This window comes from Nesoenas mayeri (genome assembly GCF_963082525.1).
Source record: "Nesoenas mayeri genome assembly, chromosome: 11".
In the NCBI taxonomy this organism is placed as follows: Eukaryota; Metazoa; Chordata; class Aves; order Columbiformes; family Columbidae; genus Nesoenas; species Nesoenas mayeri.
The window spans coordinates 19,464,455-19,489,529 of NC_137563.1; the positions used below are offsets into that span (position 1 = coordinate 19,464,455).

The window sequence follows — 25,075 nt, forward strand, 5'->3', positions numbered from 1 at the left end:
CAGGTACCACAGAGGCTCTTGTGCCGCCCCACTGCGGCATCCTGCATCCATCTCTCCTCCGGTGTTTGTTCAGAAACAAAAGAGGCCGGTGTCGGTCAAGGGAGCCCCTCGATTCCTCGCCCCGTGCCATCAATTTTTCATCAAAGAGTCGGTGGGAAGTGCGCAATTATCCACCCCATCAATAATGCATGAGGCCACGCTCGGCTCGCCCGGGCTGGGCAGCTGCTGGAAGGTGCTGGGATCAACCACGGCTTTTCTAGGCTCAGACTACACCTGCAGAGGCTAGAAAACCAGCCCTTAGTCCCAGCCCAACGCTGCTCAGACAACCCCCCCATCCAATATTCCGGCTGCCACTGGGGACAGGGTCAAGGATATTTAGGGACATTTTCCCCGTTCCTCCTATCTCCAGTCCACCCAGAGATAACTTGTCTCTCCTTCCCGCAGGGATCTGGGATGAAAGGCTGGGAATCCACATCTGAAATGATGGAAGCTTTGAAACTCCTGGCCCTTGCTATTTTTTTAAAGGGTTGGTTTTTTTCCCTCCTTCATTTCCAAGCCTCTGAAGCTTCCCTTGCATTTAGAGCCTTTCATCTGCCCCCCTCCTTCCTATATTTGCTTAGGCCAAGTTTGGTTTTTTAATATATATTTTTTTTGTTTGCTTAACAAATTGCTGCGAGACACTTTGATGTATCCGGTTAGTTCGAATCGATTCATCTCCAGACGCGTAGAGGAGCAAAAGCAAGAAGCAGGAGCCGGCAATAAACCTCCACTGGATGCAGTAGGGTCCAAAACCAGGGTGTACCAGAGGATGCTGCATCCCCATGGCACAGCCTGAGCCTGTCCCTGGCCAGGGAGGGGACAGCAAAGCACCCGCAGAGGGGCTGAGGAGGGGAAAACTCATTTCACTTGCGAGCATCTGAGCCCCTGGCAGTGCCCTGGTCTGTTCTGCACCACAGTCTCCCTCCAGCCCAACAAATCACACGTCCCCCGATGAGTGTTAAGCCCGATTCCTTAATTGTTATGAAGATGGGATAAGCTCGCATTTACATATCTAAGAAAAGAAACATTGCTGCAGCAGCTTAGGAAGATCAGAGGGGAAAAAAATCCCATTTTTGCCTCTTTTCTGTAACAAAAGCTCACGAAACCATCCAGAGATAATGATGCCTTGATTTCCTTTGCCTGTCAACCTTCCCCATCCCCTTGGGACACGGGATGGGACTGGAAGGGATGTCGTGTCCGCAGCCCATCCCCAGGGATGCTCTGGTACCCAAACCCATCCTCAGGTCAACATCTGGGTGGATGCCGGTGAAAGGCAGCAAATAAGCGGGGTTTTATCTGATTAAACCAAGGCTGAACTCCCTTCCCATGCATCGGGGCGAGGGGGGGAGGCCATTCTGGGGGTGGGGGGTATATTAGCCAAAGCATTACAATTCAATTTAAGAGTTAATTGGATTGCATTGAAAAGCGTTTAATCTGCGCCCCGTTCGATTTAATAGAGACACCACGTTCTTCTGCTTCCCTTCCCAACAAGAAGGATGATTTTCGGGCGGGCGATTACCATCGCTATCCGGCTCCGGGCCCAGCTGCCGGCTGCTGATATCGTGTCGAACAAGGAAATAAAAGCTGCTGGATTACACCGGGTAACTGGGAGAAGAAAGATGCTCCGTGTAGCGACGACTGCTCCTCAGGCTCCCACCCCCCTGCCTGCTGCTTCAAGATAAGGCGGAAAAAAGCAGCCGTGCCACCAGTAGGGACTGCCGTTCCTCTGAGGGTCGCTGATGCTTTATTTTACTCAAAGAAAATGGAAAAAAATAACTGAAAAAAAAAGGCAAATCGGTGGCTAGGAGCAGGTGGAACAACTTTTGAGAGCAAACTCTGGCTGAGTCAGCTCCTGGCTCCTGAAAACAAGTTATTTCTCCCCTCTCGCTGCTTTGGGGAGGGATGGGGACAGTGGTGTCCCCAGGTGATGGTCACCAGGGAGAAATGGAAGGGCAGAGGAGCCTCCTGGTTTGGGTCAGAGCATCCCCCAGTGCTCACCCGTGACCATGAACTGGGGCCAAACCTAAAAAAGCCCCTTCCTGAAATAAAATTTAAAAAAATACAGAAGCAGGTTACAACTGTTACCTGGTGTTCCCGTTGGTTCTTCGCAGGGTTTTTTTTGTTTGTCTGTTTTTTCCCTCTTAGGAAAACATCCTCATCTCTTAAGATAAACACATTTCCAGCATTTTCACCTCCAAGCTTTGAAAAATAAACAACTGCAGAGGGATAAACCCCAAGTGTCCCCATCACCCCCAGTGACGGGACGTGTCCTTGGCCTGGCAGGTGGTTTATTGCCAGTGTGGCCATCAATTTTCGTGTTTGCTTATGTATCGACTCAATTTGCTGATAAAATGCACCTCGCATTGCGGCAGTGAGCGTAAATCCATCAGCACCACCGTGCTGCACCTTCAAACACGCAAAAAACGGCATTTTGGAGCCAGTTTTCTCTTTTTCCCCATGCCCTGGTGTCACGCAGTGAGGACATTGAGGGACCCACCCCCAGCGCATGGTAAAAAGATAATTAAAAAAAAAGAGGGAAGTGAATTGCTGAATCCTTAATCTTATTGAGAAGGAAGATGGGCATAAATATAATCTGGGATCACATTAACTGACTTATAGGCTTTTTATTAACTGGCTTAATCCTGCGTAACAAGTGTGCTGGGGTAATGCACCAAGGCCCTGCCTGGTGCCTCTGGGTGCTCGGGCACCCATGGGTGCCCATCTCCCCTTCAAACCCAACTGGGACCAGTGCAGAGCATCCTCATCCCAACCTCACAACTGCTTGCACCCCGGCCTCTCCCAGCCCTGTCTGGGGAGCCTGGGCCTAAAGCTTAGGCTGGGCTTGGTTAGGCTGACGCTAGATGGGGCTGCAGCCTGGGGGAGCAGCTTTCTGCTTGCAGCACTCTCTCCCTTTGCAGCCCCCTCTCCTCTTGCAGCATCCTTTTCCCTTGAAGCAAGGTAAAAAATAAAATAGAATAAAATAATAAATGACATTTTCTTCTCCCAGCCCCACTAGAGGCCCTTTGGTTTGTACAACTGCCCAGCGTCGACAGGTCAGGAGAACAGGGATGATGGGAGCGGGGAAAGAAAGGCTGGAAGAAGAAGCGAACGTTTGAAGAGGTTGAAGAAAACGCCTCCCTAATCGTTAAGTGCTGCTCGTAAATTATTCATCGACTAGTAAGAGAGGCGCAAATCTATGCGGCGAGAGGGCAGAAGGGTAGGAAAACATGCTTAGGCAGAGCCCAGCATAAACCTCAGCCTAAGTCAACAGAAATCAGCCCCAAGTCTTGATAAGCGCAAGGCAGGGGGGGTTGATGTCCCAGCACAAACCTACACGAGGGTTTTTCTGCCTCCATGGGACCAGGGTTACCCCATCTCTGATAATATTATATCGCTCATCGCTTTGTTTTCCTCGCTCCTCCTTACAGTTTTTAACGAAGGCATTAACGAGCAGATCGGGAGCGGGACCTCGGAAGCCGCAGGGCAGGGACGCGGGATGTGGGTTTGATCAGGCAGAGCGGAGCGGGAAGGAGTGACAGGGCTGTGATCAGGCCAGTGTCCCCCCCGGGCCCCCCCAGACCCGCTGCCGGGGGGGCTGTCGTGTCCCACGCCATTAGTGGGGTGTCAGCCCTGATTCCCGGGGCTGTCACGAGATGGGTTTTCCAAGCAAATCACCCTCCTTGCCATGCAAGTGGAGTGAAAATAATTTGTGCCTTAAGGGGAAGAAAAAAAGGGGAAAAAAAAAAGAGGCAGTTCAAGGTTGGGTGGAAAAAAATAATCTTAACAGCAATGTTTTCTAGCATTTTTGGCAGTGGGTGTCCAGGGCTTGTGCAAAGCCTTTCTGTTCTCCTCAGCTTGGGTTGTCCCACTGGAAGCATCCTTGGAACATCTTGTGGCTTTACGGATGCTGGGATGCTCTTGCGAGGATACAGTGAGCGGGACTTGAGGCTGCATTGGTGCCAGCAAAAGGCAACGCTGGGGCTGAAAACACCCAGTGATGCCAGGGCTGGATCCTGTGCAGAGCTGAAGGGTGCTGGCGCTTCTTGGGAGCCCTGGGGCGATTTGCTCCATCAAGGTTGGACCTCGCATCCTCATCACATTTAAGCTGTACCCGCCTCCACACACCCCATTACAGGTTGCTATTAGGCCAAGCATAAAGCAGCCGCTGCAGCCGGGGAATAGGAAGCAATAAAGCTCAGTGGATTGGAGGAATTAAAACAGCTGGAGGAAAAAAAAATAGCTTTTCTGTATTTTTATGGTTGTTATTTTATTGCTAATTTTCTTCCTGAATAGCAGGGAGAGGGATTGGGTTGAAGGTGGAGTTTGAGCAACACAGGGTCCCTCCACCTCCTCCCTCTCAGCTATTTAATAAGCAGAATTGAGGTTTAACGACCTGTTATTTTTAAAGCCAGATGGCTTAAAGTACAGGAAGATATTAGGACCATGAGGGCTAGGTTTGAATTCATCCAAGGACTCCATTTATCAATACAAAGGGCTAGAGGAGGAGAACAGCTGCCTATTTTATGTTTTTTTTTCTGGAGCTGAAAGGTATGAGCTGGAGGTGCCTGGGGTCCCCGACATAATGCAGCGGTAATAGGAGAGAATTTGCTAAATGGATTTGGGATTGAGCGCTCAAATGGAAGCTGCTGCATCCAGGCTGCCCTCAGCAAGGTGACAGGGTGTTGTCCCCAACCCCAATCCCTGTGCCACTCAAAAGCAGCTGAGGACAGAGATGTGGGCACCGATGGAAAAGTCTCCTCCAGGCTACTTACCTGGTGATAAAACGGGCACATGGGGGCTGCCCGTGGCTCTTCATCCCTCCCGAGTGTGAAAGTGGCAGGGTCCAATTTGGGGAGAGCATCGCTGGCCGATGGGGTCAGGAACATCCCCGGTCTCTGGGGAGGGAGAGGACATGGTCTGATGCGGCATGTTCCTTGTCCCCCGTCCCCGCTTCCACATCCTGAAGTGCTACCAGGACCAACGTGATGGGAAAGAGCCAGAGCCCCTACCAGATGCTGCCGACAGCTGTAATGTGATTTTCCTGCCCCTCATTTCCCGGCTGTGCGCGCCCCGCTCTTCTCCCGCTAGCCTGGCTTTGATAGACTCTGCTCTAATCTGGTTAGTGCGGGAAGTTGGGTCTAATGGAATAAACGATGGAGTCCATGTGCTCCTCCCTGCTGCCAAGGTCATGCACGGGGACCCATCCTGGCCACCACAGCTCCCAGTATCAGGGCAGATTTGGGTGCTGAGGACCTATCTGGCTGCTGGGATCCTCGCAGCGAGGTTTGGCACCCCAGCACGCACCGATTTCTCTGCACTGGAGCCGGAATTAGGTTCGGTGCCCCCTCCAAACAGACTGCGGCCAAGTGGCCCTCGCTGGGGCTGACTCCGTGCCTGTGCCTGGCCTGGCCTCATTAGTGCAGCTAACGAGGGCAGTGAGCGCCCTCCCTCCCCACAAAGCCCCGTGCCCTTCCCCATCGCTGCCTCATTAACACCATCAGCATCATCATCATCCCCCCGCGCCGCCGCGGTTCATTCTGCCGCCGGTCCCCCCCTCACCCCAGCTCCTCCAGCATCAAATCTGGGGTGAAACCCCCCCGTCCCGCCGCTCTCCCCCTCCCCGGGGATTGGCATCATGCAAAATGCAACAGTTGAGGCTCAGGCTGCAATTACGGCGGCCGGCACACAGCTGCTGCCCGCCATGCCGAGCGATGGCCAGCTCGGCCCCGCCACCGTCACCGCCGCTCGCACCGGCTCTTAATTCAATTAGCGCTGCCCTGAACGCTCCCCCGGGACCCGCGAGCAGCAACGCAACTAATTCTCCTTAACAAAGACATTCCTTGCTCGCAGTTTTTTTTTGGTTCCTCGCTGGTTTGGCTCTTCCCGGCCGGCAGTGATGCTGTAAAGCCCCTTGTAATCCGCTGTGTGATAAGGGGATGATGTGTTTGATGGGCAGGTGTCAATCAAGCGCAGTTCAGCTGTACCAATAAGCCCTCAGCCAGCCCACCGAGAGAAGATGCTCACCGGGGAAGGGCAATGCTCCTCCAAAATAAGACTTTTTCCAGCTTCTGCTCCCCATGCAATGTGGTTTGGGGATAAAAGCCCCATTGTGGTGCTTGTGGAAGACAAATCTGGTCAGACAGGCTGAAATAATGGGAAACGTGTGGCAACTCCCCCCTTCCCAACCAACTGTAAACCCATTTTTTGCCAGCCCAAAAGGGGTCTGATCACTGGGCTGGCGTGGTGACAACTTACACCCCGGCACTGTGACAATTTACACCAGGCGTCGATCTGCTTCTGGTTCTAAATGGCAGCAATTACATAAATTAAGGCTGTTTAAGCAATGATATAGCCAGCCTGTTGATTTGCTTTCTCTTTTTCCTTGCCTGGAAAAAAGCAGCACCAGCTTTTCCCTTTTCTTTTCAGAGGTCGTCACTATGTGGTGGCACATCCCCAGGCCCCATCTCGGGTGACATGACCAAGGGCACTCAGCAAAGGGAGTGGCAGAGACAGGGGGTGACCCCGAAGGTCCCAAGTGCCCAGTCAATGTGCTGAGGGAAGCAAGGTTGCGCCAAAATGAGGCATAAAACAGGGCTGGTTAATACATAGGAATAAAGATGCACCCAGTGGGTATTTTCCAGCCCTCGAATGGGTCTCAGCATCCCCCAGCCCCTTGGGGACTGCATCCTGCCGACCCTGCAAATGGATTTGCGACTGGCTACTGCATGGTCAAACTCATCTTTCTTGGGCGAAACACCAAATTTGGGGTGGAAAAAGAAGAATGAAGGGAAAACGGGAGAGCTGCCTTGAGCCGCGAGCCAGGGCAGAGGCAGATGATCGCGGCTGCAGGTTTTCCCACTAGAACAGATTTTCTGCGACAGGCGTCAATTTGCTAAAACGCCGACGTTTTGCTGAAGTCTTTGATTTCTTTGTCTCCCTGAGATGATCAAAGTCTTTTGTTCTCATTTGGGCTCCGAAGGGAGAGCGAAGAGGGATGAAGACAGGGCTGGATGGGGACAAATCCGGGGGTCTTGTGCCTTTACTGGGGGGGACACAACCCAGCGCTGCCCTTTCAGACCTTTCCCTGGGATAATGCGGCTTTTTGCTGATCTTTGGTGTCAGGTCTTTAGGCTTTTAATAAACCAGCTGCTCCAAACCCCTTTCCCTGTGGCTATTGCAAAAGTAGCAGAGTTTTGAGACCCTGCAGAAATAGTGGGGGATGAATTATATTCATGGGGAGCCCCTTAAAACCCTGGTACTGCGGATGTTTTACCGGCAAAGAGAGTCAGTGTGAACATCCAAAATCAAGCTCAGGACCACCCAGACCCATGGTAGGAGCCGGTGAAATCCCTGCCGAGGCCATGGCACAGCCAGGATTTACACCCAGCGCTGGGGAGTACAGATGGCCCAGGGTTTATTTAGCTGTTGGTTGTTATAAAAAGCCCAGCCAATCTAGGTTATGCATTTTCAGCTCTCTACATTCAAATAAAAAAAGAAAATACAAAAAAAAAAAAGGAAGAAGAAAAACAAGACGAAGTCGCTGAGTCTGTTCTCCTTCGCCATCTGATAGGGCGGTTGCCCCCATGCCTCGTTGGGTCAATATGAGTCCTGTATTGACTGCTGTGGCTTCTTGGTCACTTCTTGCTGTCCCAAAGCCCAGCTCAGGACTAATCCATGAGCTGAGGACTTGGAAATCCAGCCTTTGAGCGTCCCTGGGAGCCTGAGGCTGCCTGAAGAGGGAGAGGAGCGGCTCTGCCCTGCACCCCAGCACCTGCATCTCTCCTGCCTGCGGTTTCAGGGTGCTGGGGGTCACAACCAGCCAGATTGAGCATCTTCCTTGGAAAATCCTGACCTCCAGGCAAGAAGCAAGGGCCTGGGCAAAGGAGCCAAACCTGCCCTCACGCTGCTGGGTTCCCATCGATTTGCATTGCTCTGGGTCCGTCTGCCCAGGCTGCCGCCGGGTGAGTGAACCAGACGCAGAGCCCAAGGCCAGCTCTGCCTCTCCTGCCTTTTTTGTTCCCACTCTCAGCTCTGACATATATTAAGGAAGGCAGGGCTGGAGGGGGGAAACGGAGAGTTGGGGAAGAGGAGAAAAAAAAAACATTACAGCTCCCAGATCAAAACAATAATCAGCTAAATGAATTCCGCAGCATTTTCCCGCATGACTGCGAGTGATAATTTAGTGCAGCAGCCAGCTGGAAGCAAAAGGATTAATTCTGCACTTAGTGACACCCATGTGAATAATTCATCACACGCAGACCCCTTTTCGCTGACCCCCCTGGGCAATCACTCTAAAGACCCCCACCAGCCGGCCCCACGCCCCCCGGGGATGGGGGGCACGCAGCCTTCACAGCATCCAGACCTCTCCCAAATTCACTTGATGGGTAGGATTTTGCTTTGCAGATGGGAGCAGAGGCTTAGATTAGATTAGATTGATCAGGCTCACGGCCGCATCCTGACCTGCCCAAGTGTTGGTCCTGCAGCCAAGGCCAAGCAGCCAAATTCCCTCCCTGCTGTGACATCCCTGAGGACCACAAATGCTGAAGGATGGAGCCAGTTGGCCATTTGTCACCGTACTTAACCAGCCTGGCCCTTCTCCGCATGGATATGGTGAACGGCCTCTCCCCAATACCCTGTCTGCACCCTGGAGAGGGTGACAGCCCCAAATCACCACCTCCTGCCCCGTCCCTGTCCCTCCTCACCCCGGCATTCACCAACCCCAGCATTCTCACCTCTGAGCGAAGGAGCCGCAGGCAGAGCCTCACGGTTGGGATGGACCCACTTGTGGTTTTGAGGTCCGTGCCCTGGGGAGGCAGAGGGTGGGTGACAGTTCTTGGTGGCTTTGGTGTCACCCAGATGTCATCCAGAGGCTCAGGGCTTGCAAGCACAGACCTTGGCCTCCCATGGGATGCTTAGGAGCACTCCCATGAAGGTGGGATCTCCATCCCACTGTCCCAGTGCCATCCGCTACAGGTACCATCCCCTATAGGTACCACCCCCATACCACCCCACTCACCTGTATGGTGAGGCCATCCAGGCACATCCCACCACTCTGCACCGTCAGCTCCCGGAAAATGCGGCTGGTGAGGGGTAGCACCGAGTATCCCACAGGAACCAGGGTGCCTGGAGCATCCCATACTGGGAAAACAGGGGACAGCAACTGGTTTGGGGCACGACATCCCCAGGACAAACCCGGTGGGGAATGGAGAGCATCCTTGGTGGGGATTGCAGGCTTACTGGCTTTGTACGGATAATATTCAATGGTCAAAGCGGTGTCTTCAGAGAAGACGGTGGCTCCATCCCGGCCTTGGAAGAGGAAGGTTGTGTCCCAGGTCAACTGCTCTGAGGGTCCGGCTGGTCGGGACATCTTGGGAGACAACAGGAAAATTATCCTCTAGATACTTTATCTCTCTAGAGATAAATAAGCAGACAGGAGGGAGAGGAGAGGTGGAGGTTGGATCTTGCAATAAGGGGTTTTGTGACGATATATGGACCCCGAAAGCCTGCTTGCAGGCTTTCGGGGTCCATATATCGTCACAAAACCCTCTCTTCAAGCACGAGGTCTGGTTTGCCTGACAGATATTGAACAGCAAGCAACATGTTTATCCCCAGAGCCACGAGCTGTCATTGGAAATGGCATCGGTCCATCCCTGTGAGCATTTGCTCCCCTTCATCTTCGGGGAGCCCCGCCAGCTCTCCAAAGGTCAGCCTTTCACCCCGGCTGCCCAAACGCCAAGAAATTATCGACAGCGCTCCCTTTTAATGCTGTTACTCCAACCCCTCGGCCGGCATCGCCCAGCGGGGGCGAGATGCCGATCGGCTTTTCTGCATCAGCACATTTCTGCTGCGGCGGGGAGGGAGGAGAAGGCGGGGGGGTTCTCTCTCTGCTCACGTTTGGGGATGCTAATGGGCATGACGCACCTCGGAGAGCCGCAGCGGTGCATTACCCAGCTCCGGGGGCTGGCGGCGAGGGGAGAGGCTGTTCCATCAGCCTCAGAAAGCTCAGTTTGGGGGAAAAAGCTCCTAAAAACCACAAAACGCCACCTCCGGTTACTTTTCCTGGCATTGCTGTGAGATGGTGTCGGTTTAGACGCAGCAGGGAAGGGAAAAGTCAAACGTGAGAGCATATTGTTAATTTGACCCCAATTGTTGGAGGTCCTCTCACCAGGACACAGATGGGAGATGGTGTTCCAGATTTCTCCCCCAATTTTGGGGGCTGAGGGGGTAGGAGTTCTGTCTCCCACCGGCTCGGCGGGACAGATGGATGCTCTGTGCCGAGGCGTCAGAGCTGATGCGCTGATTTGGGCAGACGGCTTGGCACAACAACCCGCCCCTGCCAAGGGCCACCTGGAGAAGCACAAAAAAGGGGCTGGGGAGAAGGAGGAGGAGGAGGAGGAGATGCCTTCGTCCTCCTTGGCTACCCTAGCTCATCTCCCCAAGGCTAGTGCAACACTGGCACGAGCAGAACTGGAGGTGGCCAAGCCTACAACGTCTCTCCTGCCTTCCCAAGGATGAGACCATGTCCCGATCCCCACGGCTGCCTGTCCGGAGGGTGCAGATCCCAAAGTGAACAAGAAGCTCCAGAGAAGCAGGTTCAACTGGAGGGTATCCAAGGGAAAGAGCCTAAAAGCAGATTTATCTTCGAGGGGTGCCCTGCTGAAGGTGAACCCAAGCGCCCTTGGCCGCGGATGCTGATGGGAACCGACAGGCGAGAGGACACGCTGGGCTGGCAGAGTGATTGAATCCGATTAGCCTGCCCGGGAGTTCGCTGGGGGAAAGCCATTAACCTCTGGAACCTGAGCTCCCTCCTCCTCTTCCTCCTCCTCCCAGCCTTCCCCTAACCTTTCCTCCTAGGAGTTAGGAGTTCATCCTCCCCAGGAATGAACTGCATCCTACAGGTGGGGAAACTGAGGCAGGAAAAGGGAGAGGATGGGGATTACGCAGCTCCCCAGAGCACCCTGTCCCTACATCCCTGGGGACAGCATCCTTGGTGATGTGCAAAGACAGACAGAGCCATGTGGGCACGGACAGAAGGAGGAGGAGGAGGAGGCAGCAGCACACAAGCCAGATGGCTGGTTTTAATCACCCGTCCTCCCGCCTTGGGCTCCTGCGGGTCCGCACTGGCACTGCCGCCCATGCCAGGGCTGGGGGCTCGCCCAGAGCCCGGTCCCACAACTGCATGGGGCTTTGTGTGTATTTATCCATCTAAATCCAAGGTAAAAGCGTTTTGGCTGCATTTAGAGGAGAGAAATAGCCCTGCTCCGGCTGGGAAACTGCAACCTCAGGTAGCAAAGAGATGGGGGCAGCAAATATAACTGGTGTTTTGTATGATAATTCACCACCTCGTGAGCGACTTGGCATTTGGCCGGCCTCCTTTAAGTGATATTTTATTTATAGGCTCCCCGAATGTGTCGATACAGGGCGTCTCACTCCAAGATGATAAAAATTCAACACACAGGACGTGGGGGAAGGACTGAGCCGGAGAACCATGTGCTCTGCTGGCGCTGGGGACCAGCTGGATCCATCTTTTCCAGCCGGCTGGACATCTGCCCTTGCCACCCTTTCGGCTGGCACTTTTCGGAGGTGAAGGGATGGAGCAGCTGCCTCAGCTCCATCGCACCTCGGCATCCCCGCTGTCCCCTGCTTCTCTCTCCCTGCCAATTTTTGGCAGGGCTCGGGAACAAAAGCGGGGCCCTCCTCCTGCCGCGTGCCGAAAGCATATGTTTCCCTGGCAACAGCTATTTTGAAGATGTGCGTCGTGAACTCGCTCGGGTGGTACTTGAGCCCCTAGGAGGAGAAGGGCTCAGCCTCCGAGAGGCGGCACTCAAGCTGGGGGAAAAATGAAGGACAAAGGCACAAACGATGAGCTGCAGGCAGCGCAAGGAAGAGGAGGGGAGTGTGTCTTTGGTGCTCAAAGCATCGCTTTGCCACTAAAGTTTTTCCCTGGGTGGGAGGCTCCACTACCTTGTGGAAGGAGGGATGCTCAGTGGTACCCAAGTGGGAGGGATGCTGCCGCCCCCCCGCATCCCCGCGGATACGCTCGGTCCGTACCTGTGGGCAGCCATGGTTGACAGAGCGGGAGATGCTGAAGGCTGATGCTGGGGGGTCTGGGAAGGTGACGGTGGTGGGGGTGATGTCGGGACAGGCCATGGGATGTTTCTCCATGCGGTACCTGAGACGTGATGGAAAGAGGGACAGTCAGCACATGGAGGGTGGTGCCAGCTCCTGGCAAGCCAAGCAATGGCACCAGGGATGCTCAGGGTGTCCAAAACTCAGCCTTACCCCACCCATGTCACCAACAGCCGGCTGTGGCCACCACTCACTTGTACTCCTGAACATTGGTCACAACTCTGGCCACTGCGACGAGGGCCTCATGGCGGGTGGCCAGGGGGGCTGACAGCCCCCGCAGCAGCACCTGCGAGAGGGGTTACCAAATTTGTGGGGGTGAAACAGCATCAACAGCTGCCAGAACAGCATGCAGCATCCTCCTTCTTGAGTCGGGGTGCTCTGGTCCGTCCCAGACCCTGCCATCCCCTGTCGCCAGGGCCACCTCTCACCTCCAAGGCCACGTAGCTCAGTCCATGGTAGCGAGGGATGCAGCTCCCTTTGCGGGTGACAGTGACGTGCAGAACAGTCCCCACGGGGTCCTGCTTCCTCGGCTGTTTGTGGAGGAGAGTGGATGTGGGAGGAGGAAGGGTCAAGGCCACCAAACGGGGGCACTGAGCACGCACACGGCCCACCGCCAGCAATAAAGCACCAACTGATAATTAAACCTCACTGTCCCCCGGAGCCTTCCCGGAAAGATCAATATAATAAATCTTTCTGCATTTAAATATTTAATCGCTCTCAATCTCTGTGCAGGGAAGAGGAAACTCATTTCTGATCTGGGGGCAGTCTGTAATGAGTTTGCCAGGGACCGGTGGCACATTGGCAAAGAGACATCCTCGCTGAAGTGCTTGGGAAGTGGCTTCTCTCTGAGGCTGGGGACCTGCCTGCATTAATTAATGCCCAGCATGTTTAATGAACCCTCTGACATATGGCCCAGCCTCGCATCTCCTTCTCCAGGATATTGAGGGTGAAAATCACTTCCCAGCTTGCAATCCCATCCCTTTTCCTCCACCTTTTCCTACTGGAGAGAGATGAAAATAAACCTAGCACAACGCCTGCCTTGTTCCCACCTCCAGCGAACCTCACGAGCCTCTTTGAGCACCTTCCCCGACTTGCCAAATTCGGGTTTTCCCACCGGGATTACGTCGTTACACAAGGTTCCCTTTGCCCACAACCCCAGCTACAGCCCTGGGGTGAAAACAGCAAGTTCTAAGCAGGAATAAGCAGCGGGACGGAGGGGCAGGCACTGTACCTACCAGCACCAGCCTGCAGCAGTGGGGCTGGAAGGGCTGGAGGTGTCGCACTGGCAGCTGGAAGGTCCCCAACACCTCCTTGGTGGCTTTGTCTGCCACTGTGAGGTTCAGGGCTGGAAGGGAGAGGGTCAGGCTGTGAGAAGTGATGGGGAGCGGTTTGGGGATGTAAATGAACAGAAGCACCTGCCCTCTCAGGGTAACTCAGTCCCCATATATCCCCTGGCATGGCAGCATCATCCCCACAGTGCTGGCACCCCCAGCTCTTCCCTGAACTTAAAGCAAAGCTGCAATTTAGTTGACAAGCACGAGCAGGAGCCTTTTATAAGAAGAAAAAAAAAAAGGAGCTGATGGAAGGGAAAACCGCCCTCTCTTTATGCTGCCATCAAGACTTGGGCTTCCCTTCCCCCAGCTTAATGACTGAGCCACCTTAACTCCTCCTTGGCCACCCTGGTGATGCCATGGGTGTGCAGGGACCCACTGCATGTCCCCGAAATGTCCCCAAAATGAAGAGGATGCACTGGATGAATGCATGGACTACAGTTTCCCCAGCTCATGCTTTTCAGTGAGTGCTCAATTTACATGGAAATGTTCTTTTTCTCCCAGCCCCTTGTGGAAAAAGCACCAGGGAAAAACGTTTTGGGGTCGAGCGAGAGACAAGTGGCTTTTCTGCTACTCGTCGCTGATGACAGATCACGCTTGGCAGCCCAGCTGATGGAAATCGTGTTTCTGGGCAAGAAAAGGATGAAATGCATATTTCTGGACAAGGAAAGGTGTGAGCTGCACCTGGAAATCACAACTGCGGTCTGAGCATGTGGGGGATGAACATCTCTGAGCATCGGGAGGTTCTGAGGGGGGATGACAAGCAGGGTCCCAGCAAGTCTCCCCGCCTCTCCCCGGGTACCTCATGGGGTAGAGCTGAAGTATATTAAAAGCTCTTCCATTTCATTAAGGTCAGGCCCTAAACGGGATTAGGCACGATGTGACGATTGCCTCCTGGAGATTGTTTCGCAAGTGTCTGATTATAATCAAAATCCTGGGCCCAAATGCCACAAGTTTTATTACAATTATAGACATGAGCAGCCCCAAGCCAGGTGCAACAGCATCACGAACTACGGGGAAATATTTGGGGTTCTCTTCCTTGGTGCTGATTCCAAAGTGGGGGGGATCTGGAGGGCGTCTGGAGTTTGGCATTGTCACCTGCAGCCCTGTGTCCCTCTGGCTCTATCCTGAAGCATGAGCCACCGCAGCCACGGTGGCGTGGGGCATTTGTCCCCACAATGGCCACCCATGTGGGTGCCACTCAGGATTTTGGAGCACAGGCCCCCTAATCTCCCCAAATTAACCCTTTGAGGAGACGAGTGCCATTCCGAGTCCCCAGCATCGCTGTCCACAGGCTCATTGGATGCTCTCACCTGCCCAGCCCGCATCTTCAGGATCTATTTCCACTGTCACCTCCTCCTCCCAGGAGGGTGCGTGGGTGGGCACTGAGGACACACGAGTCACCTCCGCCTTCTCGTCCCCTCCGCTGGTCTTACTGGGAGAAAGAGGGAGGGAAACCAGGCTGGTTACTGGGTGAGGAAGGGCAATGTGTCAGCAGGAAGCTGGGGCTGGGAGGGGGGACTGTGCTGGGGGGCCTGGGCTGGTTTTATTCCCGGCTGTCAGATGCTGCCAAGCCCCCAGTGACGGAGGTTTGCAGCCCCTTTTATCCGCAAGGCTATTTCGGACCCCGGAGGCTAATTATCCAGCTGTATTGATGAAGGGACTGGGAGGAGGCTGCTGGGAAAAGAGAGAGGAGATGGAATGTTAACGACCGCCGTCATTAAACCCGGCACATAACAAGGCTGAGCAATAATTACTGCAGCGTTCACAGTAATTCTTCATCCAGGCTAGTGCAGGGCCGTCACCATCAGGGCAGGTTTGAGGTTGTTCCTCCCACTTTTATCAAGTGACCATCAATGGATACATTGATAATAATTGATATATTGATAATAATTCCTCCCCCTGCATTAGCGGGGGCTGACAGATCTTTTTGGGGGTCTTTGCATGGTGTTGTCCTGGAAGCTCTAAGATAGTGGCAGAGTCCCAGTGCCTGGTGACATGGTGTCCTCAAACCCTTTCCATCCTTGACCGCAGGGTGAAGGGGGACGGTGACATGGCACCAGCCCAATATGACAGATATGTCCCCAGCCCTGCCAACGGGGTTGCTCTGGATATTAAGATGATAAAGTGTCCGGCACTGGCTCCTCCAGGAAAGCTCCTGCTGGAGCAGAGCCAACATGGGAGAGGTCACCGGAGCGCTGCAGTGACAGAGAGCAGATGGTGGCACTTTGCTGCTCCATCTCCGGCAGAAAGGAGATGACAAAAGTCCTTCCAGATGCAGCATGAGCTCCAGGTACCAGTGGGACCCAGCAGGTTCATCCCAGAGCTATAAGCTGGATGGCAGGATGCTCCATCTCCTGCAGAGATCAGTCTGAAGGACCCTCAGCCCAGCTGCATCTACATCCCCTGCTCATGTTCCACGTGTTCCCTTTCTCAGTGGAGAATCCCACCTGCATCCCGCAGGGATGGAGCTGAGCCGGCTGGCTCTGGCAGGTGGGAATTAGCATCAGGCGCAGCGTTATGGAGGGGTTGGACGGAAATTTGCTCTCCAGTAATGAGCTCTGTGGGGGATTGGTCTACCAGCAACGTGCGCCGAGTCCGAATGAAGCCAGACCTGGGCTTGGGGGGGTGACAGAAGAGGGGGGAGGAGGGTGAGAACCGGCTGCTCTGGGCCCCTCTTCATTATAGATTTGCCTAAGGATGAGAGAGGATTCAAAAAGAGCTATGAAGTGGGGAAGGGAGGGAAAAAGCAGCCCCCGGCAGCACAACACATGGAGATGCTGCTGTGATGCTCCGCATCCCTCCCTGCCTGCTCCAGGGCGTGCACTTTGCTCTGCGCACCGAATGCACCAGCCACCCACCGCTGCGAGAAAAGATAAGGATAAAAGATAAAGGCAGACGCCGCTGGGGAGTTATTATACGGCAGCGTGCTCGGGGACAGCGTCACGCGAGCCACCCCGCTGCGTGTGACACCTGGGTGCCCAGCAAAGGGCTTGGTAGGGCTGTGTCCAGCCTTGGCAAATAGTTATTTATCCAGTGTTATAACTTATTATCTCTACAGGGTGAGTTATAGTTCAGGGCCGACATCCTGCAGAGGCAAAGTGGTGGTGCAGGCACATTGTTCTCAGGAAACAAAAATCCTGTGCAACACGAGTTGGCAAACCCAAAATCCGGGGTGTTATTTATGCCGCAGGTGCAGGATTTGGCCCTGGGGAAGTTGATGCTGCTTCCCACCACTGTGCTCAGTGCTGAGCCTGGGGATCTCCAGCACAGTTTGGATAATTAAATATGGATAAATATGCAATAAATATCTGTATAATAAATATATATATAAAATAAAGGAGCCCCTAGCTTCTTTTCGGGTACGTGGCAGAGGCAAAAAGCTTTGCTTGCAGAACACCCTTCCTGGGTGGAGCATCCCACCCACCCCATGGCAGGACCGCTGCCTGTGCAGGCAGGACCGCAGGCAGGACCACAGGCAGGGCAGGATCGGAGCCCCATCCCCCAGGCTGGGAGCAGCCGGCGCATTCAGCAGCGACCTTGAGTTTCTTCTCTCAGTATTGAAAAGTAGAAAGGCAGAAGCGAGGAGGCACTTTCACCCGCCCGCGGTACTCAATGGAGAAGCCACCGGAGCCGGGCACTTTGTGCCGTTAATTGCGAACACACCTGGCTTCAGCTCTCCAAGGTCATCTCTGCATCCCGCCAGCCTGGGAGCAATTTATCTGTGCGTGTGAGAGAGGGAAAGGAAGATGCGGTACAAACCCACAGATGGTCCTGGAACCAGAGAGTAGGGATTTGCTCAGGATTCAGAGGAAGAGGAGTGAAGCCAGGTACCTAGAGCATCCCTCAGGTAAAGGGATGACCCCAAGCTCATCGGGATGCTTGAGGGCTTTCAGATTCCCTCCATCCAGCCTTTCCCGCCCCGTGAGGGCTGGTACAAGTGGTACTGCTCCCCTCCTCCTGGCTCATTGCTGAATTTGGGGCGGTGATGCTCTGAAGACCAGCAGTTTGAGCTTGGGCTGGCTCCACTGGTGGTACCCAGCTGCTTCAGGGGGGATTGGCTGCCACTGGGCCCCCAGCAGCACATCCACCACCCGCTTGTCCTTCCCGTCCCTCAAAACCCACCTTTTAACTGCATCATGCTACTCTCCTTCTCCTGGAAAACAATAACTGATTCCCTTCTGCCCTGGATCCCTCACTATGGTTACTAAAAGGCCCCTCATGTGTCCTGCATCCCTAATACCACCCTCCCCTCCATGGCTCCCCCGTTACCATGGCGATGCGGTGATGGAGCGGCACCAGAATGTAAAGAGAGATGCAACAACCACACGCCACCCTCGTGCTATCATTTAGGATATTGATGTTTAAATCTCCCGAGATTATCTGGAGATAATTGGTTTATGGAAATAGAGACAACTCCTGCGGTGGAGCTACTCCGGCTGTCGGGGCGGAGGGCGGGGATGTCGGATGTGGCTGGCACCGTGCAGAAAAGGCTGTGCCACACCGACAGACCTTGGGACCCCCTTCACTGCCAGGCTCGGGGCTTCTCCGCTGGAAAACGCCCAGTAAGCAACAGTTTGCTCTAGAGAAGAGCTTTCCAGGCTCTCACAGCCGCGGCTGCTCATTGTCCCCAGCAGACGAGCCCTGGCTCTGCTGCCTTGTCCCCTGTTTGGGAACCAGCCCGTGCATCGCTGCCCCAGGGAGATGTCCCGGAGAAACCAAACTCCGCAGGGAGCTCCAAAGCGATGCTCCAAAGGCACTGACAGCCACTTTCTCCCTTCTTTTCCAGGGAAGCGATGCTAAAGCCGCTCTGCCTGCTGGAAGGGCTCTTTGGGCTGGCAGGCTTACCCCCCGCTTTTAACACAGACCAAAGCGCAACCGGCTAATTGAGTCCCCCGGCACATGCATAATGCACGAGCAGCCAAGTTCTCCTTCCCCAAGTATCCTGTTTTATTTATTAAAACCCTCTTTTATTTATCATGATATCATCCCGAAACCCAGGCAGCATTACCTTGTGGATTCTTTGACATCATTTTATACTTTCAATATTAGGAATGCTTTCTTCCCAATGTCCCAGCGAGCCAAAGCACCCAGTCCTCCGTTTTCCCCCACTCTTCTCCCCACAACGAGCATCCCACAGAGATGACACTCATGCGTATCACCACTAAAGGGGTTTTCTCCTTCCCTGCGGCTTGCGAAGAGTTAATAGCAGGGTGAGAGCTCCGAAACCCTTTCGCTGTGTCCCCACCATCTCCGTTGTCCCCCTTCGCAGATGCTGGGTACTCACACGACAACGTATGGCCGCGGCACCTGGCCCTCCCGTGTGGCTGGCAGATTGGTGGCACTGTGGAGGGTGACAGTAATGGCTTCCTTCCCCACACAGGCCATGTGTCCCCCGCCAACCCCCAGTGTGTGCTTGGGCTCGTCCATCCCAGCGGGAGACTCAGAGACCTGTCAGGAGCAAGCGGGAGAGATGTCAAAGTGGGGAGCAGCTGGCAAAGCTACAGGGACATCCCTGTCTCTCAACCTTGTCCCAATGTCCCCAACCCAATTCTGAGAGCCCAGGCCAGGGAGATGATGCCTTGGGTGCATCTTCATCACCCAGGCTTGTCCCCACAACCTCTGCTGGATGCTGAGAGCCTGAACAGGGGACAACAAGCCAGGGAAGTGATAACCTGGCACGTTCCCATCACAGCTGCCTCCTCCGTGTCCCCAGTACCCAGCTGTGGCTGCAGCTCCGCACCACGGATGTCACTGTGTCACGGCAGAGCCACAGCAGGTCCCAGGCTCTCTGGGAGGACACCCAGCTGCACGGGAGCATCCTGCACAGGGTGAAACCAGCTCAGCATCCCTGCTCAGTGTGGTCCCATGGAGGCTAGCAACACCACAGTCCAGTCAAAGACCCTAAGCCAGATCACCAAAAGAGGGATTAACCATCCAAAGGATTTCCATCCCACCCAGGGCCCTCAGACCTGCCAACAACACCCCTTCCCCAGTCCCACCACCCCCCTGCTCACCCTTCTTGCCAGCCCAGGCATCTCTGCCATTTATCATATATGGGCTCTGCAAGAACTGGGATCTCAGCCCAATTCGGGGGGGGAAAAGCCCAGAGGCTCATTAATTCTCACCAGATGATGTGATAAGGAGCAGCAAAGCCACAAGCTGCCGCTCCTCACCCACGACAGGGACTGGCCCCGCACCCATCACACCCCATCCACGTGCGAGACATCCCCCCAGCTGCATCCCTTCCATGACACCGCCTCGGGAAGCACAAATACACCTAATATTGCACTGAGCTATGCCTACAAGGAGTTAAACCCACCCTGCAATGCTTCAGGTCCTGGAAAGCAAACCTTTCTGCATCCTTCCACCTCCTGGGGTGAAGGCAAGAGCTCCAGCCCAGCGACCACCCTGGGGGCTTCTCAAAGCCACTGCCTGCAAATCCCCTGCGACGTGTGGTTTTGCCTTCAAACCCTGCAGCGAGGGGCTGGTTCATCCAAAACCTTCTCCTTTGTCTCTCCCAAAGCTGCAACAGTGACAGGAGCAGCAGAGAGGTGACCCGTCACCATGGGGGATAACAAACCTGAAGCCGAGTGGGATGGAAACGTGGGTGCTCTGACCACCAACGGCTCAGGAAAACATGAAAATCAGATTTCTTCCCCCTTAATTTTTTCCCTGTCAGCTGAATCTTGGGGCTTTGAATTGTGGACACCTCAGAGCTCGCTGGGGGACACCAGACACTAAGCTTTTATGCCATATTTCAGTCCCACACTGCACCCTTATTTACAGCTCCAGATCACTATTTTGGGGAATTTCCCATGTTTTCTTTCACATTCCCAATAACAGAAGCAGGTTTCTTAGCACACATCTTTCATACCCACCACTTATATTTACACCTCCCTAAAAGCAAAAAAGAGTAGGTTTTGTTGCTAGCAATGCACGATAATTAGTGAGGGGTTTTAATAGAAAATTCACGAGCAGTTAAGCTAAGTAAAACTCAGCAGGAGAACAAAACATTTTAAAAATAGCAGGTATGAACAATGCCAGGCTTTGCAGGCGCCTGGTACCCAAAACCCTCAGCAAGGCTGTGATTAATTGCTGCAAAAAAAAGAAAAAGAAAGTCACAATTGAAAGACAGGAGGAAATTCAGTATTTCTTCCAGTAAGGAGGGTGCCTGCAGTTCCAGGTAAAGCCCACGCTTGTTTTTCTCTTACTCAATGGGAAGCAAAGCTTCTCCAGCCCTGCCAAGTCAAGTGCTCTTACCCAGGAGTTTGCAACCTGTAGCTTGCGGAGGTGGAGAAAACATAAAGTTCCCGCATCCCCAAGGGTCTCAGCTGGGAACAACACGTTTGAGCATCACCGACTTCTGCAGAACATCTCCAGCGTCTCACTGCGCCGATCTCACACAGCACCTTAACCCTAAGCCACCCTTAAAGCATCCTTAATGATGATTATTAATTATTCACACTGTGATGGTGCGGGGAGGTTGATTAACGGTGCCTGAGCTGCCATCATCGTAATTTGTTTTTCTATCAACTCTTTATCATCTGGAAAGAAGCACCGGGGCCCAGGCAGCTCCTCAGCCAAGATTAAATTGCTTCTGGCCGCAGGCTGACAAGTCATAAATACCCCCAGGAGCCTGACAGTTAGTTTGGGGACGACAGCCCAGGCTGGGAGCCAGCAGGGACATCCAGGCACGGCACTGCGGTGGGACAGGGCCTCCTCCACCCCACCCCAGCCCCCTGCCCACATCTGGCCACCACAGCTGCATTTTCCCCTTGGCAGAAGGTTGCTTCTTGCAGGATGCTCCTTGAATTTGGATTTATCCGGTGCTTGGGACGATGTGCCACTGCTCTCCAGGACAAGAAACCAGCGGTGGGAACACTCGCAGCCCCGAGCTCCTCCCTGTCCCCGGCAATTTATGAGCAGCTGTTGGGAACGTGGCAGCTTTATCCTCCTCCTGAGACTTCATAAAATAATAGTAGGCTCCATAAGCGAAGATAGACTGGGGCTGGTGTGAGTTTTCTTACGTGATGTCTCCCCAGGCTCCTTTCAAACCTCCTCACGGCAGCTAAACGCCAACAAGCCGCTTCCCCTCCCCTGGCAACTGAGAGGATGGGAAAATAAAGTGGCACTTGGCTTGTTTAAGCAGCAGGACCTGCCCACAGGTGTCCCCTCCAGCGCTCAGCCTGGACATGAGGAAGAGCATGGTCAGGACATCCCAGAGCTAGGCCAGCCTGAAGATGCTGGGTCCCCAAGTGTCCCTTGGGACATCCCAGCAGATCCAGCTGCCCCCTGGGGCTGGACCACTGCAGAGCATCTCCTGATAGCAGGGATGAGCAGCCAGATAACAGCCCATGGGCTGCGTCACGGGCAGCGAGCACACATGCACCCCTGAGCACAGGGGAACCGGGGTGGCGATGGGATTTTACACGTCATCAGGCAGCAAAATGGGATGAATTACAGGCTTATACACCACGGGCAGCCCAGTAAGGGCTTGGCGGCTGATGGGCGAGCGGATGCAGCTGCTTCGCCCAGACCAGCCTTCTCCCAGCACGCTGCACGAGGGACCGTTTAGCACCTGAATTTAGGGGTTTTGGGGGGTGGGAGGTGCATTGCATGTCCTGCTGTCCCCAGACCCCCAGGAGCCCGGAGTGACACCCCACACCTGGATGGGTTTGCAACCCCCCCCAGCATCGTGGCTCCTCGTCTGTCTGCCCCACTCTCCAAAGCAACCGGAGCCTGGGCGCTAATCAGATTGGAGGCTGTGAAATCTCATTTTGAGGCTCTATTAATGCAGAGCTGGCATGGCACAGGCCCCGGCCTGTCTCCAATGAGCAAAACAAGGAAAGTAATCTAGCTGGGAAAAAAACCAGTAAATGCATCTCCCGGAACAAGCTCAGGGGAGCCGGCCAAACACAATTACAGTTAAAAGGAAGATTTAAACAGTATCAGCACTCTTCCTGCTCCCACCTGTGGGAGAGGAGCACCCAGCTGCACCCATGGGCGTCCCCAGCACCTTCAAGCGGGGATGTCACCGCTGTCCCTGCGAAGCAAAGGGCTTTTGCTTTTCATTTCTAGGAGCTAACAAGTGTGTCCTCCACGCCGCAAAGGCTCGAGACTCTCAAAACACAAACAGCCAGAGCTTTTTCTCTTTTTTTTTGAAGCAAGCCCTATTGTATTACAAGGGGTATTTCCCAACACCTTCCCCAAGCAGGTTCAAAGCATCTGTCCAGGAAAAAAACACCCAAGCAAAGCGAAACGAAAGCGAGAGGCAGAAAAGCGATGCAGGAAAGCAAACACTGGTTTATTCATCGTTTCACCCTGCCAGCTTGATGTATTCTCGATGTATTCTTCTTATTATGATTTTTAAGCAAGTTGTTTCCTGGAGGGGACCCTGCGGGAGCTCGTTAGAGATCAGAGGGCGGTTTCGGGGTGCCGGGAGGAGGATGCTCTCCCCCCTTGGCACACAGGGATGCCGACTCCAAACCGATTTCCCTGGGGAGCCCCGTTGCCGCTGGCCGGGAATCCCTTTGGGCTAAAAATTGCCAAATTCATTTTCCTTCCATTTATGTAGAAAACTCCCAATTCACCTGTCAAATAATTAAATGGGCCGGCAGCCCAGCACCACCTCGGCTGCTCCATTAGGAGAGTTTTACACTTTCTATATTTGTCAGTGGCACCAGTGCAATTTCCTCCCCCCTACCTCTTAAAATGGAGCAATTTTCTCTTTTTAACCCCATTTGCTTTTCTCATCAAGGCAGTTATTTGACACTTAAAGGGACATGATGACTTAAATTGCAGGAATTAGAGCGAGCAGCCGCTCCTCCTGCCTGCGTTTCCTCCGATCATCCAACGAGTTTGTGCTTTGCAGACGAGCAAATCGAGAAGCAGCTTGGAAAACCTCTCGAGGATCTGCCTTCTCCATCTGAGAAGATGTTTCTCCATTTTAGCTGAGAAAATGTGAATTGCCGCTCTGCACTGGCCCATTTCCATGTCAGATGCAGGGAGAAACATGAGGAAAACGGGACTTTTGGATCAAACTGGGCAGCCTCAGCTCCCCGACGTTATGATAAGGGATATAATTGCCTTGCAATGCATCCCTAGGAACATGCATTTTCTCACCCAAAGAAAAACATCTTGCAGTAAATCAGAGCTAAGCAAGCAACCGTTTGCCTCAAGTCCCCTTTTGCTGGCAGCTCCCTCCGGCACGGAGCGGGATGATCAAGGGATGCCGGAGGAAGGCGACGTCCCCAATGAACCCATCAGGGCACGCTCCTCCCCGGGCTGACAGCTTTTCAAAGCCCTACAAATTGCTCGCCGGAGCGGCCTTATTCATCTCACCCGCATCCCAGGGTGAGCCCCGCCGGCAAAGTTTGTTTTTCAGCCTCATTGGGCTTTCAAGTGAGGGGAGGCAGCTCCAGCCCCTCACCCCGGTGTCGGGGCGACAGGCTGGGGAGAAGGGCTGGACCCCTGCCACCCTCCCGCCACCCTCCCAGTGACTGCTGCTGTCATCGGGACGAGTGATGGATGAGCTGGCCAGGGCACAGACGGGAGACACAAGTCATCCATCACCTGCTAACAGAGACCTCTGCCCCAGCCCTGCCGTGCCGGTGACGGGAAGACAGCAGCTTTTATCTGCCATCATCGCTCAGCAAGATGGGGCATGTGGTGAGGGCATCTGAATCCCAGTGCAAGCATCTGCATCTTGGGACAAGCATCTGCATGCCGGTGCAATTATCTGCATCCTGGTACAAGCATCAGGATCCCAGTGCAAGCATCTGCATCCCAGTGCAGTTATCTGCATCCTGGTACAAGCACCTGCATCCCAGTGCAAGCACCTGCATCCCAGTACAAGCATGCACATCCCAGTGCAGTTATCTGCATCCTGGTACAAGCATCCACATCCCAGTGCAGGCATCCACATCACAGTACAAGCATCTACATCCCAGTACAATCATCCACATCCCATTATAAGCATCCACATCCCCATACAAGTGCCTGTGTCCCAGTGCAATTATCTGCATCCTGGTAGAAGTATCCACAACCTGGTACAAGCATCCACAACCTGGTACAAGCATCCTTGCTTTGCTCCCACAGCCCTGCTTCCCCCACCACTGCAGATGGACAGAAATGCAACGTCTCAGCCCAAAACCATCCCCTCGGCACAGCCAGATGGTTAAGCCGAGCTTGAAATCAGGTCTGGGTTTGATTCGAGGCATTCAGGAGAGGCCAAGGCTGAGCTCTGCTCCCCACCAAAAAGCAGCAGAGCTGACAAGCTAATGCAGTTCCCAGCTTGCCATCCACATCTGATCGATGGGGAAGGACTTTTGCACGCCTGAAGGAAGACTTGGCCTGAGCCCCCCCAAAAGGGGCTATAATTCTGGGCTATGGCTCAGAATCCCCCAGATTCCTGTGCCTGAAACACACTTGGTGCTTGAGGAGTCCCTCTTTTACTTTCAGTATGTTGCTTAAAAAAAACCTAAAGGTGAGCCCGATGCCTGGAGAATGTCTTTGCACATCCCTGTAATGGATGTTCCCCCAAGCCGCCTCACACCCACGTGTGCTTTGCTAGG

At 53.9% G+C, this 25,075-nt stretch overlaps 1 protein-coding gene across 1 annotated transcript in view; it reads right to left on the minus strand.

Moving 5' to 3' along the window:
* The window catches only part of CCDC33 (coiled-coil domain containing 33), a gene marked incomplete at both ends in the record, with an annotated part of 34,052 nt that overhangs the window by 4,556 nt on the left and 4,421 nt on the right, over positions 1 to 25,075 (minus strand). Inside the window, 10 exons of the mRNA XM_080351592.1 lie at positions 4,812 to 4,934; positions 8,772 to 8,843; positions 9,056 to 9,177; positions 9,277 to 9,406; positions 12,091 to 12,211; positions 12,363 to 12,454; positions 12,597 to 12,698; positions 13,404 to 13,513; positions 14,813 to 14,934; positions 18,787 to 18,950. Coding sequence (XP_080207718.1) covers positions 4,812 to 4,934; positions 8,772 to 8,843; positions 9,056 to 9,177; positions 9,277 to 9,406; positions 12,091 to 12,211; positions 12,363 to 12,454; positions 12,597 to 12,698; positions 13,404 to 13,513; positions 14,813 to 14,934; positions 18,787 to 18,950 — 1,158 coding nt within the window. The remainder of the gene's footprint in view (positions 1 to 4,811; positions 4,935 to 8,771; positions 8,844 to 9,055; positions 9,178 to 9,276; positions 9,407 to 12,090; positions 12,212 to 12,362; positions 12,455 to 12,596; positions 12,699 to 13,403; positions 13,514 to 14,812; positions 14,935 to 18,786; positions 18,951 to 25,075) is intronic.